Source organism: Mus pahari, chromosome 3 (genome assembly GCF_900095145.1).
Source record: "Mus pahari chromosome 3, PAHARI_EIJ_v1.1, whole genome shotgun sequence".
Taxonomy (NCBI): domain Eukaryota; kingdom Metazoa; phylum Chordata; class Mammalia; order Rodentia; family Muridae; genus Mus; species Mus pahari.
This window is the reverse complement of record NC_034592.1, coordinates 97,164,692-97,183,741: the sequence shown is the minus strand read 5'-3', so window position 1 is coordinate 97,183,741 and position 19,050 is coordinate 97,164,692. Positions and strand designations below refer to the sequence as shown.

The 19,050-nt window shown below is 41.7% G+C and overlaps 1 protein-coding gene across 4 annotated transcripts in view; it reads right to left on the bottom strand.

Annotated features, from left to right (window-relative positions):
- The window catches only part of Fmn1 (formin 1), a 373,383-nt gene that overhangs the window by 74,475 nt on the left and 279,858 nt on the right, over nucleotides 1-19,050 (bottom strand). For all 4 annotated transcript variants that reach the window (XM_021193752.2, XM_021193753.2, XM_021193754.2 and 1 more), the window contains one exon: nucleotides 5,266-5,358. In XM_021193752.2, coding sequence (XP_021049411.1) covers nucleotides 5,266-5,358 — 93 coding nt within the window. The remainder of the gene's footprint in view (nucleotides 1-5,265; nucleotides 5,359-19,050) is intronic.

The window sequence follows — 19,050 nt, the reverse complement described above, 5'->3', positions numbered from 1 at the left end:
AGAGAGAGAGAGAGAGAGAGAGAGAGAGAGAGAGAGAGAGAGAGAGAGAGAGAGAGAACCTGCTGTGCCATCTAATTGGTTCAAAAACTTTACATTAGTAAATAAAGAGATCCAAACTAAGCTCTTCAGAAGAGAGCCTGATGAGGAAGCCCCCACTAAGGTAGCGCTTTCCACTTTCCAAAGGCTCAAGACACATGACATGACACCTGAAGCCAGCCTTCTCGAGTTGTACACACCCTGGCCCAGGAGTGCCACACATTTGTCCAGTCCCTCTTCCTTCCTCCATGTGCCAAGCGAAGAGTCCTTTCTCTCAGCGGCCACACTCCAGGTCATGTGTTCTTTCTCACAACCACCGAAAACGGTGACTCAGTTTAACTTCCATGGTTCTGAGGTCGCAATGACGAGGCTGACTGTTGTTTGCTGTTGTTCTGTTTTGAGGTTCCGTTATGGCCCTTGTCAATGTTATTTGACTTCAAGATTATTACAAAATAATTTATTAGATGTATATATCCAACAAAGAGATTTTTATAGGGAAGAGGTCTAACCAGAGCTGAGAATTATAGGCTGAAAATATCTCTTGCCAGATTCTACCAGGGTTCTCTGATTCTGAAAGGATTTAAACAAGAAAGCCACAGAGGGAAAATACATACGCTCTAGGGACTTCACCCAGTTCCAGGCCTTTGTTCACAAATCAACAGACAGTGATAACTATGTATCATAGGTCAGGCTGAGGCGGTGTTACAGGCTCAGAGAAAGTGTAAAGCAAATAGGGTCCGACAGCCATAGTCTCAGCTATTGTGGAATATTTACCCACTTGTATATTGGAACTACCTGCATTCAGTGTGAGGAATCAGACGTACCGCTTTTTGTTTAACTTGGTAAAATTATTGGGGCTCTTTAGTAGCAGCAGCAGCAGTATTTTACAGAAAAGTTCCTTGACACTAAAAGAAATATTATTTTATCTGGCCAAGTAACCACACAGGAATCAGAGCTAGAGTTATTCATTCAGAGTCAGGTTGAAATTTATCACCATCCATGGGTAACAGAATGTGAGATAAGACCAAGTGTGGGAGGGTGCTGGAATTAGGGCCAGTTTTAGTTACAGCCTTCCCTGCCGAAGCTATAAATACAAATGGCCAATTTAACAGCAAGGAAAGACCACCTATAAGATCTAGACCTAGGATCTAATCAGTTGCTTTGTGGCTTCTTTCAATTATAGGATCCCTGCTATGTTTATGGGGACTTTTAATGTGAGCATCATGGTTTCGAAGGCTATATCATTATTGGCCATGTTTGATCTGAGGGTGGGAAAGTGGGAGCTCAAACAAGACACACAAATGGCTGCACAAGATTGCTTAGACCTGCACTGTAAATTGGCATCCACAAGAGCCTACTGTGGAAGAGGAGGGGAAGGTTTAGACGCCACAGGGATGGAAATCCAGAAAAGTACCATTAAAAGTTCTTTGTGTTTAGCTCAGGAAATGAAAGTTAGTTGAGAATAAGTACCGTGGCTTTGTCAACATTATTTAAGAGTGTTCTGAGAAAGGAAGGATGATCAGGACAAACACATCATCTCATTCCAGTGTGGCAACAGGATGTGATTTACACATGGAAAATTACAAGAGCTGAATTGCTGCTTATATACAAATAATTCTAATCATGAATCAACTGAGTCACAATGCATGTGACTTCTCAGGCTTAAAAAAACCCAAAACATCCAAACCCTAATTGCTTACTATTTTCTGAGTGAGAAGACCCCTAACAGAAAACTAGCTTTCCTGCTCAACACTCCACACAGGCTCCATGTCACAGCATGTTTTCTCAGCTTCTAATAAGACCCTACGCTCAGCTGCTCTGAGACTTGGAGGAATCTTTTTCTTCTACATCTTGCCTTTGGATTGACACATTCACCCATATGTCTTAAACCGCCACCTTTTCAAACTGTTTGCAGCCACAGGTAGCTAAGGATGACTTGTAAACTTCTTAAAACATAAAAAGGATTTTTTTTTTATTTCCTTTGTAGCTCAGTCACAGATCTCTTGAGTGTAAATGCTTTAGATGCTAGCATCATGTTGCAGTATCCCGAAGCTCTCTTACACAAACACGGCATCTTTACCTGTGTGCCACACATGCACATCAGAGGTACCATGTCCAAAGTTTATGTCACTGTCTTCCTTCCACCACCACTGTTTTTACTCAGGTTCTTTTTGAGCCCTTTGCTCCTTCAATTAACTTTATATTGTTGATAATTATGATACATTACTTAAAAACAAAAGAAAGAGTGGTCCCCTAACATTCCTTCACCAAACACGACACGCAGCCCAGCCTTCACCTGCCATCCCTGGACACGACATTTTTCACTATTGTCTGTTGTCTGTACCAGGAAGCTCAGGTTCTGCATCAAGCCCGGTGGTGATTCTCTTCCTTCAAGTCTTGCATTTTTCACATAAAGCCTACAATCTGGTCACACCTTGTCTTATGTATTCCCTGAACACTTCACATCTTCGATTGTTACAGGTTTGCAGTGTTCCCTCTGCCTGGAATGCATTTTCTAACCTGTCTGAGGAGAATTCCTCTTGCCCAAGTTTACTGTCATACCGGGCCTATTACATATCATATCAACTCCAGGACTGATGGAAAGTTCACATTTCAGCATTTCTGATATCGGGGTATATTTTATGAGCTCTACATCAAGGCCGGGTTAGCAGTAGTATTTTCCTTAGGAGCACATGTAATAGTGGTACTGCTTATGAAAATGTGGAATCAGATAAATGTTATACTTAAATTGCATGAAAATCACCATAAAATGTGATTATCCAAGGTCAATAACGCATATTTGTGGTGGGCAGAGAATTTTTCATTTTCTATTAGTCAGAGAAACAGCTACTCTCAAAAAAAATGTAGTACTGTCTTCTGCCCATGTTCACTTCTTGATGCTCTGCCTAACACAGCCCATGGACAATGGAGTCCACGGTTAATAGAGCCAAGCGACTTTGAATTACACTTCTGAAACTCTGACCCAAAGCAAGTCTTTTCTATTTTTCAAAGGAACTACTCTTTATCGCCCTAACAGCCATCAACAGATATTCCCATTTGTGTACTCTGCAAGTTAGCAAAGCTACAGGTTCGAAACCATATTAGGATAACATTACATGTCATGTAGTTCTTAGTTATAGACCACCATATAACAGAACCACGGTCTCATTTGGCACTGTAACAGTGTTTTCCACATACAACAGGAAAGTTGCACATATGAGCGCATATAGAGTGTGACAATATGCATAAGATCTGTATGAGATCAAGCCAGACGAAATCCCAGAACGAGGGTTGGGGAGTGCATGAAATCCCATTGGTAGCCGAGGAGCTATTCGCATTTGATAGCCCCTGGGACAGAAGAGTCACTTTTTAAAAAATGGTGTAATGTAGTATGGCAGGCCCCACTCCCAAGTATAGTTAATCAGCATAAACTGAACACAAGGGGGTTCTCTTAAGAAAGAAGAAAATTCGAAAGTTAAATAGGAAAGTGAGGGCGAAGAGAATGGATCTCCATGAAGCTAGGGACAGGGCTCATATGATCAAAATACTCAAAAAAAAAAAAAATTGAAATTCTCACAAACTACTTTAGGGCTTCCTTCCTTGAGCTGAGAAACCTAGTAAATTTTCCAAGTCTGAAAGGTTCTCAAGGTTCTAACCTATTCAGATTTATCTCTTTTCATCAAAATAATAGAAATTTCAATGTATCACGATACTGGCTCTTTTAAAGAGAGAATTTAAGCCCATTAAGATATGCAGTCAGAAAAAACTCCAGTGTGTGTGTGTGTGTGTGTGTGTGTGTGTGTGTACACACGCACGTGCGCATGCACGGACACATGCGCACATTTTGGAATTTTCCAGCTATTGAATAGTAGAAAATTTAAAAAGTATAGGATGTAAACCATATATGTACCTCATTTCAAATTCAGTTGGCATGTGTGAGAAGAAACAGTCATAAATTAGAGGTAACAAATAGAGTATCTGCTGGTTATGGAAGTTTCAACAGGTTATGTATATATGGTATAGGCCATAAAGCAACAAATTTACCTTGATGAATTACATTTAAAAAAAAAAACCTACCTATTCACGGTCACATAGTTCAAAATGTTTGTGTCATTGTTTGCTCTCTAGATGGTACTGTGCTTGACCCATTACTCCAATCAAGCAAGAGGTTGAACAAGACCGACTCTGCCTTCTGCTTCATGAAAACAAGGTCTTGTAAAGATGAAAGAACAGAAAGAGATCTCTACACAGACAAAGCTGCTGGCATGGAGTTCCTGGACTCACAGACTGAGAATTTTTCTGCTAATTTCCAAGGTGGCTTGGCCATACTTTGTCATTTGACCCAACTTAACAGCCTTTTGATAGTGTAGTATCATGTGGCCTTATTTGGTAACGGAAACAGCATGCTGAAATTTCCCCATTGGTCCCTGTATGCATTTCCCCTGGCTTTCTAGTAAAGACGAATGCTTCCTTCAAAAACTCCACAATCAGTTATCTTTTGAATCTTAAACTGACTTTGGGAAATTAAAACAAGAAATACATAGAAGCATTGCATTTTCACGTTCACTAACCCCTATCAATAAAAGTGTCTTAGTTGTCCCCAAAATATGGAGGACAGTACAGAACCTGCAAAGGTTTCTAAGTAAGTGTTGGATCTCCTGGGTACCCCAAAGAACCAATGGGTGCCAAGCAGTGGGGTGATGGCACTCACTGGGCCCCAGTTTGCCCCTCTGTAAAGGAATGAAAAAAAGCAACACAACAAACAACACCGAATTTCAAATTTCCGAGTTGCCATGCTCCTCAGACCAGGAATGTAACCCCCGTTGACCTGTCAGGGGTGACCATCAAACTGAGCTGCAGGACTACATAAGCCTCATGTGCACACACTGTGTTCAGTTAATATGTATCAAGGACACCTCCGGTCCTGAAGAGACAGGAAGGTTTACCCTCAAAATATCTCAAAAGCAGGAATGAATGATTTAAAAGATGAAATGTTCTGACAAGGTGACATAGAAGCTACAACTCAATCTACACTGAGGATGAAACCACCATTGGACAATGGACCATGGATCCAGCCGTGTTGTCTATAGTCATTCAGGGAGTAAAGTAAGTGGTAATGGGGGTCTGAGAGAGGGAGGGAGGGAGGGAGGGAGGGAGGAAGGGAGGGGGGGAGGGAGAGAGAGATAGATAAGAAGATCATCCTTGATGTGCAACTTAGAAGCCTCCTACCTTTCTTGAAGAACTCCTCCAGTTTGTCCTTGAAAGGCTGCAGGTACTCCCTTGGGGACTCCTTGCACACCAGCTTCATCTGTTGCTCACTTGCTGCAAAGAGAGGTGTAGATTAGACTTAATCAAGAAGACATACTTGCTGAGGGCCCACTTGGGCACTGTGTTTCATGGTTAACTGTACAGATTCCTTGTCATTCACACTTTAACCAAACTTTATGAGTAAAAGGGCACAGTCTACACCTCTCTTTGGGAATATGGATATTCGCAGTCTTCAGTTTTCCTTTTAGCCATTCACAAAAAGATCTGTGACTTGTCCCAAGTAAAGTATTCTGCTCTTTTGTTCCTCATAATGGGAGACAGGGGGACTTAAGTTCTGATCCCAGGGAAGGAAGGTCCCTGATCATCTTCGATCCATACACTGAAAGAGATTTTGCTCAAGTTAGCACAAATGGAAGCTGCCTGGAACCATGAGGTTAGAGAATCTTTATGATGCATGTTCCAGTTCAGTTTAGGAAGCATGCCATGTGTGCTCTTCAAGCCTGCCACTTAAAGCAAACAAACCAAAGGTCCATTTTCAAGACAAATGTGCTAAGAGTCAGTGTATGTGCTGCCCCATGGAGTGGGACAGAAAACACTGGTCCCCAGCTACTACATCCAAGTCCATCTCTCCTTACCCAAACTACAAGCTCAGAGTGGAAAAGCATTAACAGCCAAACTGGCATAGTGTCCCTCAGACTGGGGACAGATAAACCCACCTAAAAAAACCTTTAAAATAAGTAGGACACAAAAATGTAGAAATAAACCCACCTGCAGGCTTTGATGGGGAAATAGACAAATATAAGTAGCCAGTGACGGCTAAGATTGAGTACCCCTCCCCTGACCGCTTGACCAATGAAAAGGAGGGAGGGGCCTGAGTTACAGGGTGATAAGTATTCCCAGAAAGCAATTGGATGCCCTCCATTTTGCTGGGTTGGAGTGCAACCTTTCAAGATCATAAAATAATCTGCCTCACTCTTCCTACTGAGTCTCCAGGACATTCATTACAGAATGAGGGCCCTTTGACCTCACACCACACACCTCCAGCTTTACTAACACAGGAACACTTTCACTAGATCTGCTTCAGACAGGACACCCGGAATTTACAACAAATTGCTCTTTTGAAAATCAGGTTGCTTTGAACGGGATTTGGTTATACAGAAACCACAATAATCAAGAAGAGTAGTTAACTCAGGAAAAAAAAATGTCTTCCAATGTTTTCTATATACTTCTGGCCAGTGGCTTCAACTATTGGTCATGGCTGGAAATTACTGATAAAACCTTGTCTAAGAAACCAAACTAAAGCCTTGGATTTTTTATCATAAGCATATCATGCTACTGAGTTAAAATAAAATAGAGAAACAGCTAGCTGTGTAGTGTGTACCTCTGAAGTGCTTGGGGGCAGATGGGACTTGAGTGTAAGGGTCAACTGAGCTAGTCCAGTCTGGCCTGATACTATATGAAACCCTGTCTTAAGGGGCTGGAGGTGAAGGTAGAGAAATGTATACTTTACATCTTGGAAGAATCTATAACCCCCCCCACACACACACACACTCACACACAAAGGTGTTTGGGAAGTGAGCAACTGGGGAGGGACTTTTATTTATATCAGAAATATCCTACTTGACTGTTTTGGGTTTTGGTTTTTTTGTTGTTGTTGTTGTTGTTGTTGTTTTGGTTTGTTTGTTTTACAAGCAAAGCAACTCAGTGTCCTCTGCAAATAGTCACCTGACCCTTTTTCTGTTTGTGACATCTTAGTCTTGTCTTGAACTCTAGTTCAGCCTCTCAAGTGCTGATACCACAGGGGGGAGTTGACACTTTTCATTTTTAGTATTGACAACCAGATTTCTAGACTCTTCAACTATACCGGGAGACCAGAGGATGGTGAGAACATGACTGGGGAATCTTGTGTTGTTTCCTAACACACATTCTCAGGGTTGGGGCTACTAGATCCCAGTGCAGGAGTGCCCCACTTCAGGCTTCTACCTGCACTGCTACTTTTTAGGGCCTCTGGTTAGAGCTCTCCTAGAATGTCTACTACTACAACTGTCCAGTGCTAGTCACCAAGGTGACAAATTCAAATCCTATCTTGGAACAAATGGAGAACAGTTTCCTCAAAAGCAGCCAAAACTTTTCAAAATGCTTGTTTCTGCGGCCAGTGAGATGGTCCAGTGGCCATGCCCACTGCCCTGAGTTTGGTACAGGGGCTCACATGGTGGAAGGGCAGAACCAACTCTGAAAGTTGTTCTTGGGTCTCTGCACGTGCACACACATGCCCACAGAACAAATCAATATTTAAGTTGTAAAAACAAACAAAAAGCATACTTATTTGAACATCTTTACCTTTCTTTGAAAGTATGTTTGGTCTTCTCTATAAAAAGTTCTCTATAACTATTCTGCTATTATCAGCCTTCTCTCTCCTGTTTTCCAAGCAGGTAAACCATTTGAACAATGGTAAACATTCCTCCTGGTATCATTATTCTTTTGCTGAGACAGTGAAACAGAAGTGCTTTGAGCTTGAGCGATGCCAGAGGACAGAGAAAGAAGGGATAGGAGCAGACAGAGCTGGGATACATTCTAAAGTGGGACAAACCGATCTGGATGACGGAGTCAGGGCAGGGCTAAAACGTGAGAATGTCATACTGGGTGGTCCCAAGTCCATCTAAAAGGGATCACTGGATCTAAAAAAAATTTCATTTGTATGTTCCATGTATGCGTGCATGTTTAATGTGTATATGCATGTGTGCATGTGTAAGTACATGTATGTGTGTGTGTGTGTGTGTGTGTGTGAATGTGTACACATGAAAGCCAAAGGTTGACACTGATTATCTTCTTCTCACTCTCCATTTTATATTTTGTTGTCACTTTCTCTCTGAACCAGTGACTTGTCAGCCAGGCCCTGGGATCTGACTGTCCTTGCTCTTCTGGGCACTGGGTCTTCAGGCCAGAACTGTCATGCCTGGCTTTGACATGCGTGCTCGTGAGCTGAGCTTAGACCCCTATGCTTCTCTGGCAAGCACATCATTGGCTGAGTCACCTCACCAGCCCCTGGCTTAGTGAACTTCTATGACCTGAGCACTGCTCATCAGCTCTTCCCACAAAGCATAAGTAAGGTAGCAAAGATGATCACACCAACTGGGCACAGAGACCAGTGTTCAGACGGTTGGCCAAATACACTTTGAATGATTTCTGCTTTATCACTTGACAATGAACTTTCAGAGTGACATGCTTTTCTCCTGATATGCAGTTATGACTTTGAGAAAACACAAAGACATAACAATTTCTAACAATATAAATCATTAATTCTTTAAATTCAAAAACCCCTAGGTGACATTCAAGCTCTAGTAACTATATTCAGAACTATTTTTGTGAGCACAAATAATATGTCATGCTATCAATTTAGAAATGAAAAGTAATTGAAAGCATGGGTGATCTCTTCAGGGTTACCCCTCCCCCTTCCTCTTCCTCCCTCCCTCCTTCCCTCAGTGCCTCTCTCTCTCTGTGCCTCCCTACCTCCCCTCTTCTCTCTCCCTTCCTCCTTCTCTCTCTCTCTCTCTCTCTCTCTCTCTCTCTCTCTCTCTCTCTTTCTGTTTTCCGAGATAGTGTTTTTCTGTGTAAGAGCTCTGGCTCTCCTTACTTTGTAGACCAGGCAGGCCTTGAACTCACAGAGATTCGTCTGCCTGTATGTCCCAAGTATTGGGACTAAAGGTGTGTGCATCCATGCCAGGCAAAGGTTACTTTTGCTAAGCAAAGTAAAAAGAGCTTGGGTCCATAGTCACTAAAGCAAGGTTTCAACTTCTGAAATGAAAAGACTGGTCATTGTAGCTCTTCATTTGTCCTAACAGTAGTGACAAATGGGGTGGCCATAAAACTGTTCAAAGTTTATGGGCCATTACTCTGTGCTTGGACCAAAACTTCCCTGAGCTCAGGTGGGCAGTGGCTTTTTGTCTTATCTGTAAATGATGGCCCCTTTCTTCCTGAATGACATGAGATAACACATAAAGGTAGTTTTCAGTGCGTGTAGCATTAGCAAACAACTAAACTATTATGTACGATGACTTAGTAAAACTGGTCAGGAAATATTTCACAGCAGGAAGGTTGCAGTATGAGGGCTGGGGACTAAATGCTAAAGAAGCTGGGTACTCAATGACTTTACAGATCTCCCATTTAGAAGATGGAGTACTACCTCTCATGCCCTTGCTGAGGTCTCACCACCTATGGTGAAAATCCACTGAAGAACACCGGCAAATACTCCGGAAATCTGAGAAAACTTGTGAAATCACTCTCCATGTCTTGGAGTTCTCTGTTTTAGAAATTAGAAAGTAAAACCAGGACAAATAACAGCAGTCCCATGGGTGTGCTCAGAGGACCCCTCTGTACCCCACCAGGCTGGGACTCCCGTGCGACCTGCTGGAATTAAACTTCTCCACAGGATCAAAGGAGACGGCTGCCCTCCAACTGCCCCTACACAGTTGCATGTTCCGGTGGCCAGCAGCTCACACACTCCAATTTATTAACTTGGTTTACCCAAGATGCTTTCTAACAGACAAATGGGAGACCTAAGACTAATTAATGATGACACTGGAGACTGCAGGGGCACAAACAAGAGAGGTCATGGACAAATTCGTAAATACCACTCATTGTCCAACCAGAAGACTACTTACTAGACATAGACAGTCTTGCCAGACCACCAAAGTTGCCTTGAGCACAGTCTGCCAGGACCTCCAACATTAAAACCAAGCCTGTCTTCTTTTCTCTCTGTAAAACTTTCAACTGTAAAAGACATTAGTTTCTAAAGTTAACTACTAATAAGTGGTTAGTAATAACAGGGAAATATAAACTGATGCATGATGGAAATAATGGCGAACAACTAAAATCAGACTCATTTAAAGGTTAAGCAATCGTTACTTGCTGCAGTGAAAAAAAATATGTTCTTGAATGTATTAAGATTTCAAATGTCAGGCATCTAAGACCAGACTGATGGTTATCTATTTTTGGCTCATTGAGGCACTTTTAAAAAGCAAGTGTATATCAGAAGAACATAGAAGCAACTGTAATACAATTGGTCAAAATCATATGTGTTTTGTATCAAAGTACATGGGAAAATGTTAAGCTCTGTCTTTTCCACAAGCTCCATGTTCAAAGGACCAGCATAGGATTTTCATAGGAACATATGAATTGAGGATTTTCATAGGAACATATGAAGTTGTTTGCTTATAGACGTTTTTGTGTTGTATTGGTGGGTTTTAGAAATCCGAGCCAGACGGTAAAAAGTATCTGATGTTTGGTGAAGGAGTTTGTTACAAAGGAATTCCCTGAATTAATACATCAACTTAGCAAATATCTGCCGGGCATCTATGATGTGCATGAAATTGGACCTGGTACTGGGGAGATGTTGGTGAAAGAACTAGACTAATGTCTTTCCCTCATACACTGTAGGGGGTGGGTCACTGACCCTTCTCACGCAGCACATAGTAATGGCTGTATATACACATCTTTCCTATCAGAGTTAACAGGATGCACAATATTCTCATACTTTTCACACATCAAGTAATACATGTATGTATGGGTTTTGTTAAAAAGTAACCACTTTTAAACTTTCTTCCCCAAAATATGCTTTTGTTAAAATAAACTTTAAAGAAAGTATATTTAGAAATCAAAATCTAGATAATAGCTTAACCTATACACTTTTAAATGATTTCAGCTTTGACCTGAACTATTATTTCTACAGAAAGCAGATTCTGAACTAGTAAAATATTAACGTGTTTTCATGTGCTTGTTAAAAGTCAGCATAGTAGCCTTATTTTGTGGGTCTTCCATATCTTTCTCTCTCCTCCTGCACCTCCCTACCTCCTGTTCTTTGTTACTTTCTTCCACAGTGCTAAGGACTAGAAAAGGTCTATCACCAAGTAACATCCATATATATATATATGAAAATACAATGTAAAGAGAGATTTCAACAGGATTTTTGAAAGTAGCCAGATGATGTACTCCTAGAATAAAGCATGAGTTTCCTGTGCATGACTTTTCATACACACAAGTATTTGACTGCATGCAGTGGCAATGGGTAGCAGCAGTATCATCAGCAATCTGAGGCCAGAGCAGATGGGCGAGAGTGAAGAAAGGATCTATTCTAGGAGAAATCCATATGACACAGATTTGAAGGGCATTGCTTTGTCAGTAATTTTTTGCCAAGTAGCCCTCCTAAGACCACATTTCCAGGTTCATGTTAGACAGCTGTGCACTAAAGATCCAGTTGTGGACAATCTATATGCAACCAAAGATGTTTCTTTAGCTGTAGTTTGGGAATTCAGCTGGTATCATAAGTAAATTATTTCTCCCAATGACTATCCATGCAAGAGCTACATCTATTTCTAAATTAGATAAAAAAAAATTTGAGTGGGAAACTGTATGTTAGGAAATAAAACATAGGACTTAGACACATGCAGACTGGATCTGGATGTCACATCAGGATACTGCAGATACTACTACATAAAGTTTTGCATGTATGTGCTGCCTTATGTCAGTAAACTCATTGTACATCTATATCCAAGGCTAGATAGAACATTATACTGAATGTTCAGCTTTGGTACTCCACAAAGTAGAAATAACCCAATTATCCACCAAATGATGGGTGAATAAATAAAAAATGCATTTCATATACATAATGAAATATTATTTGGTCATAAAAATAATGGCATGATACATACTGCAACATGGATAAGCCTTTGAAAACACTATTCTAGATGAACAAGCCAATGATAAAATACCACATATTGTATGATTCTACTTGAAACTGCCTAAGTAAACAGTCAAAGAGACAAAATAGATTAGGGATGCCTAGGGCTTGAAGAGGAAGGTATGTGTGTGTGTGGTGTGTGTGTGTGTGTGTGTGTGTGTGTGTGTGTGTGTGTGCTGACTAAGACATACAGTGTGTTTTTCTAGAGTAGTAAAAAATCCTTTAAAATTTTTCTAAAACTCATTTATGGCTGCACTACTCTGCAAAAATACTAAACTTCATTGCACTGTACATATTAAATAGGTGAATTTTATTTTTCTCATAAAAATAACAAAAAGGGTAATTAAAAGTCTGATTTAAACTGAAGCTAAAATGAACAGGTAAAAGAAAATATCCTATCTGGGTTCCTTTTGGAAGGTGAATTTTAGAATCTTAAGTACAACTATGATTTTCATTATAGTTATAATATGTGTATATCAGAGTGGATCAGAACTAGGAAATAACCTTGTGACATACAAATACTTGAGAAACCAAATGTAATAGTCTACCTCCATGATATAGCAATATTTACTAACTAATAAAATTCTACTAAAAACAACTGGAACTAGACAAGAGAATGGCAAGCAACACAAATAAAAGCTTGTTAACATTTAAAAAGTTAATAGCCCTGAACACATTGATGCAGGAGACAACATCCTGAACAGAGCACCAATAGCTCAGATACTAAAAGCAACAACTGATAAATGGGACCTCCTGAAACTGAAAAGCTTCTGTAAGTCAAAGAACACTGTCAATAGGACAAAACAACAACCTACAGTTGGGAACAGATCTTTACCAACCCTACATCTGACAGAGACAGAGGGATATATATATATATATATATATATATATATATATATATATATATATATATCAAAAAACCTCAAGAACTTATAGACTAAGTATACTAATTCATATACTAACAGTCCAAATAACTCAATTAAAAACTGCAGCATGGAGCTAAACAGAATTTCCAACAGAGGAATCTCAAAGAGCTGAACAGCACTTGAAGAAATGTTCAATATCCTTGGTCATCAGGGAAATGCAAATCAAAACAACCCTGAGGTTCTATTTTATACCCCTCAGAATGGCTAAGATCAAACACTGAAGGGACAGCACATGCTGGTGAGGATGTAGAGCAAGGGGAACACTACTCCACTGCTAGTGAGCATGCAAACTTGCACAACCACTTTGGAAATCAATTCGGCAGTTCCTCAGAAAATTCCACTGGGAATAGTTCTACCTCAAGACCCAGCTACACCACTCCTTGCCACGCACAACGATACCACAGAGACACTTGCTATTAGCATAGCTATGTTTATAGCAGCTGTACTATCCAGAAACCGGAAACAACATAGATGTCCCTCAACTGAAGAATGGATGAAGAAAATGTGGTACATCGACACAATGGAATACTGTTCGGCTATTAAAAACAAAGACATGAGTTTTGCAAGCAAATGGATGAAACTTGAGAATATCATCCTGAGTGAGGTAACCCAGAGTCAGAAAGACATGCATGGTATGTACTCACTTATAAGTGGATATTATCCATAAAGTGCAGGACAATCATGCTACAATCAGCAGACCCAAAGAAACTGGGTAAGAAGGAGGTCCCAAGGGAAGAAGTGCAAATCTCACTCAGAAGGGGAAACTAAATAGTCATTGGAAGTGGATAAAAGAGGGAACTGGGCAGGAGTGGGGGGTGAGGAGGGAAAAGGACAGGGATGGCAATCAGGAGTGGGGAGAGGGGGATGGGACAGGGCTGGGAGTGAGAATGGAAATTGGTGGCAGTGGGGGTGGCATCTCCAAGGACTAGTTGGAGGCCTGGAACAGGGGAGGATACAGGGTGTCTATGGGGGTGACCCTAGCTGAGATTCCTACCTGAGAGAGATATAGAGACTGAAGTGGTCAGGCAGGACTTGCAGAAGAGGGAAGGAGACATCAGTCTACACACAAAACTTTCAACTCAGAACTTGTTTTACCTACAAGATGCACGGGAATAAAGATGGAACAGAGACTGAGGGAATGGCCAACCACTTACTGGTCCAATTTGAGACCTATCCCATGTGAGAGAGCCAAATCCTGACACTATAATTAATGATACTATGCTATGTTTGCAGACAGGAACCTAGCATAACTGTTGCCTAAGAGGCTTCATCCAACAGCCAATGGAGACAGATACAGAGATCATTAGCTAAATGTCAGGCAGAGCCCAAGGAGTCTTGTAGAAGAGTTGGGGATAGAAGTGAGCAGGTTGGGTGACATTGTCAAGGACACCACAAGAAGAACCACAGAGGGCCAGGCATGGTGGCGCATGCCTTTAATCCCAGCACTCGGGAGGCAGAGGTAGGCAGATTTCTGAGTTCGAGGCCAGCCTGGTCTCCAAAGTGAGTTCCAGGACAGCCAGGGCTACACAGAGAAACCCTGTCTCGAAAAACCTAAAAAAAAAAAGAACCACAGAGTCAACTAAGCTGGGACCATGAGGACTAAGAGCCTGGGGCACCAACCAGGGAGCTTTTGGGAGCTGGACCTGGACCTAATCCCTTTCCATTTGTAGTCAGTGTGCAGCCTGGACTTCACGTGGGCCATGTAACAAATGGAGCAGGAGCTGTCTTGGTCCCCTGCCGTTGGATTCCCTTCCCCCTACCTGGTCTGTCTGGCTGGGCCTTAGTAGGAGAGGATGCGGCTAGTCCAGCTCAGACTAGCTGTCAGAGGGTGAGGTGGCCCATCAGGGGCCTCTCCTTTTCTGAGGAGAAGGGGAGAGGAGGGGTAGAGATTTGAAAGGGTGGAACTGGGAAGATAGAAGCGAGTGGGGCTCTGATCCAAGTGTAACATGAATAAAGTTTTAGAAAGTTAAAACACAAGTAGTTGAGATGGCTTAGTGGTTAAGAGAACTATGCATTTGTGGAGAACCTGGGTTCAGGTTTCAGCAACCACATGGTGGCTCACAATTACCTGTAACTGAATTCCAAAGGATCTGACACCATCTTTTGGCCTTTGTAGCATCCTGTCTGTACACAATTCACATAAACCCATACAAATACACACACACACACACACACACACACACACACACACACACACACACACAAACACACACACATTTCAAAAAAAATTAACAACACCCTGGCTATGATGGTACAGAATCCTGTTATTCCTGTAATTACAAGAGGCAGAGGCAAGGAGGAATTGTGAGTTCAAGGCAGTCTTGATCGCATTCCCATACCTTCTCTCAAAATACCCAAACCACCTTTCAAACAGCAACAGTAACAACAACCCCGAATAAACAACAGTAACAATAAAAGACTAAAATTACAGTTTAGGAACATTATTGAAAAATATTACACACACACACACACACACACACACACACATACACACACACACTTCAAGATACACATCAACAATTGTCCATTACAAAAAGAATACTCCTTAAAACCTTCTTTTCTTTATTTTTGAGAAAAGATCCACTATCTAGATCAGTGATTCTTAACATGTAGGCTGCAAACCCTTTTACGGGTTGAATTACTCTTTCACATTGGTCACAGATCAGACATCTGGTATATCAGGTATTTATATTATAATTCGCAACAGTAGCAAATTGCAATTTGAAGTAATAACAAAAATAATTTTATGGATGGGGGTCATGGCAACATGAGGAGCTGTATTAAAGGGTCACAGCATTAGGAAGGTTGCTGGCCAGCCTCTCAAATTGCTGGCTGTGACAAATACATTTATTTATCTCCATTTTTCATATACTTTACTGGCTGGGGAGTTATTTAATATAGCTTTGACTTTTAGTTTCTTGCTATATAAAATCTTCGAAGGCTGAGTGTATTGGCACACACCTCTAATACCAACATTTGAAAGGCTAATCTCAGAGTTTGAGGCCAGCCAGGGAGACATAATGAAACCTTGACTCAAAAAAAAAAAAAAATCCTCTAAGGACTAAAATATATAGAAATACTTTATACATTTGGGCAAATAGAACCCCAAATCAAATAGCCTTTATCCATTTAATAAAGTCAAGCAATAGGAATAGTGGCTAGTTAAGGTAGGATTCTGTTTTGTTGTTGTTTCCAAGAACAGATTGGCAATAACAAAAGCCACACAAACTCTTTGGACAACTGACATTTCTAATGTGTGTGTGTGTGTGTGTGTGTGTGTGTGTGTGTGTGTGTAATCAAGAAATCATACTTTTATACCCTTTTATATTCAAACTATCTTTAACCACCTAACCTCAAACATTTTTGCATTTTTCTTCTTCCTTGATTTACTTTACTCCTTTTCTAAGATGCTGAACACGTTCTGTGAGGTCACCAGTCCATCCACTCTCTGCCTAGTGCAGGAGTCAGCAGTGGGGTTCCATAGCATGCTGCTTCCCCTTCTGTGTCCTCCATCCTGGGAGTTGCAACTCCCTGTTTGTTCTGCTGTCTCTGCTGCCGCAGCCTCCTGCCCCATCCTGACCTCCCTGACAGCTTCTTCTTAGATCTACCATTAATTGTAGTGTCCTTTCGGATTTTATACAGGACTTCCTTTCTTGTCATGCTATGCCATCTCATCCCAACAAACATTTCAGTGACCATCTGTAAGAGGTGACCCTGTCTACACACCCCTCCTGGTGATCTCTTAGATGCACTGATATCTATTATCCTGTTTGACCTCCTCAACTGTCCTTCCTGTGCTTGTGATTTGTTCCAAACTGGAGGCAAGTTACAACATCCGGTAACACCAGCCCCCTGTTTATATCTACCATGGCTTCCATGGGGTTTGCCTGCAATTTCTCAAACAGCTCACTTGGCCCTGGAGAGACTGGCTCCTTCCCACTCCCTCTCAAAATCCTGTCGTCCTTCTCCTATTGAATAATTGTTACATATATGTATATAGATACAGATAGATCAATCTTAGTACTAGTTCTGAGATCTCCACTGAGTTCCTGAAACCAAGCACTCTGCCGTCCCCCCTCCTCATCCAAGTCTGGATAGGTGGTCAGTGATATTCTAGCTTAAGGCGAGAGATGCTGTCATTCTCAGGAGACGAAGACTTTGAATCGCCTTTAAGAGCTGGTTACGGACAGGCAAGGGTAAAAGGACAGGAACAAATGACTTGGACAAGGCTGGCTTCTGTGATGCCTCACAACTCACTAAAGCCACCCGAGCACACACTGACTCCTGCGCGTGTGAGCTGTGAACAGAAATGGAAATGAGTTGTATACTGAGCTTAGAGATGGGACAGAGGAATGCTCTTGCATAAGGAGAGGGGGCACCACTGCTGTTTGCCACTGTGCCACACGTTAGGGATAAATACCTAGCAAGACCCACATTCCTCTTATAAAACTGCAGCCTACTGACAGTGAAACAAAACAAAACAACAGAAACAAAAATCCCACGAAATCAATACATTATATTACAGTGTGCTGTCATGGAACATTGGGTAGGGCATTCTTAACGTATACTGGTCTCGGAAAGGTTATTCCAAAAGGACAGCTTACGAAACAGATTGAAATTCCAAGAGAAGCAATGGAAGAGGGAATACCAGGAATGACACTAAAGCATGTTGAGGTGGCACGGTGGTGTAGTACATCACAAGAACTCAGAGACCTCCTCCCCTCGGTTCCTTATTGTCCAGAGTTTAGCTTCAAGGAAAGTGTCTATAAGAACCTATCTCTGGCTTCAGAGATTTATCAGGCGATGTGCAGGGGTGGGCGGTTCTAGAGTCCACAAAGAGGAAAGGACATCAAAAGGCACCATAAGCATAGGGGACTTAGAGCTTTCTTTAAAGAAGTTGGGAAACAGCTCACCGTGAAGATACTCGACTGGAGATTTTAACTGAAGTAAGAAAGCAGGCCATGAACAAGCTTGAGAGTGGAAATGTAGAGTATTATTCGGGACCTGTTAGGCTTGAAATGTTAACTAGATACTCATGCTGTATATAAAAGCATGCACTTGAGGACACATGACTGAGACAAAAATACACCAGGGAGTCATTGACATAAAATTGGTATTTAAAGCCACAGCAATAGATGAGTTGCCAAGGAGGGACTGTAGCCAGAGAAGAGAGGGCTTCAGCACACAGCCTGGGGCATGCAGACACTGCAGGAGAGGCCAGCTGGGAGGAAAAATGAGAAACGAGGAATGCAGAATTATCCAATGCAAGGAGAAAGCCGTATGGCAGGAAGGACAAAGTGTACACCAGCCCTATACAGTTCTGTCCATCAAAGAAAATGGACAGGGAGGTGACTGGTGAATCTGCCGCCATGGGAGTCACTGACAATGACACAAAGTTCACTGCTAAGTGGGGGCGGGGAGTGGTATGCTAAGATGGATGCGGGTAGGCTAGGCGGAGACCCACTCTGTAGCCATGTATGTATAGTTAAGTTTCAATATGTGTATGAAATCAAGATGGAAAAAGAATGGCTAAAGCCCAGGTGGACCAAGGAGAGTTTGTTTTCAGATGACATGAAAAATCTGCCATCTGCTTGAACACTGCCTTCAGCTAGAGGTGCTGTTTTGGAAGGCTGTGGAACAGTAAGGAGGTAGCTCTCTGCTGGAAGAGAGAGTCGACTTGGAGAAGAATTTGAGGGTCTATGTCTAGGCCCACTTCCTGTCCACTATCTGCTTCCTGACTGGCCATGAGATGTAAACAGTCAAAGGTGGGACTTCTGTGACCATGCACTCCCAGCCATGGTAGGCTATATCCACCTAGAACTGTAAAGCCAAAAGCAATTCTTTCTTGATAGGGACTTTATCAAATTGGATCAGAGAGCGCTAGGAAGATGGAGCAATGGGTAAAAGTCTTGCTATGCAACCACGGAGACCTGAGGGATGAAGGGGGCTAGTGACTACTCAGTCTATCTGAAACAGCAAGCTCAAGGTTCAGTGAGAGACCTTACCTCAAGAAAAAGCAGAACAATGGTTGAGGAAGATGTGAAGTCAACCTCTGGCCTCTACACATATTTGTACACACACACA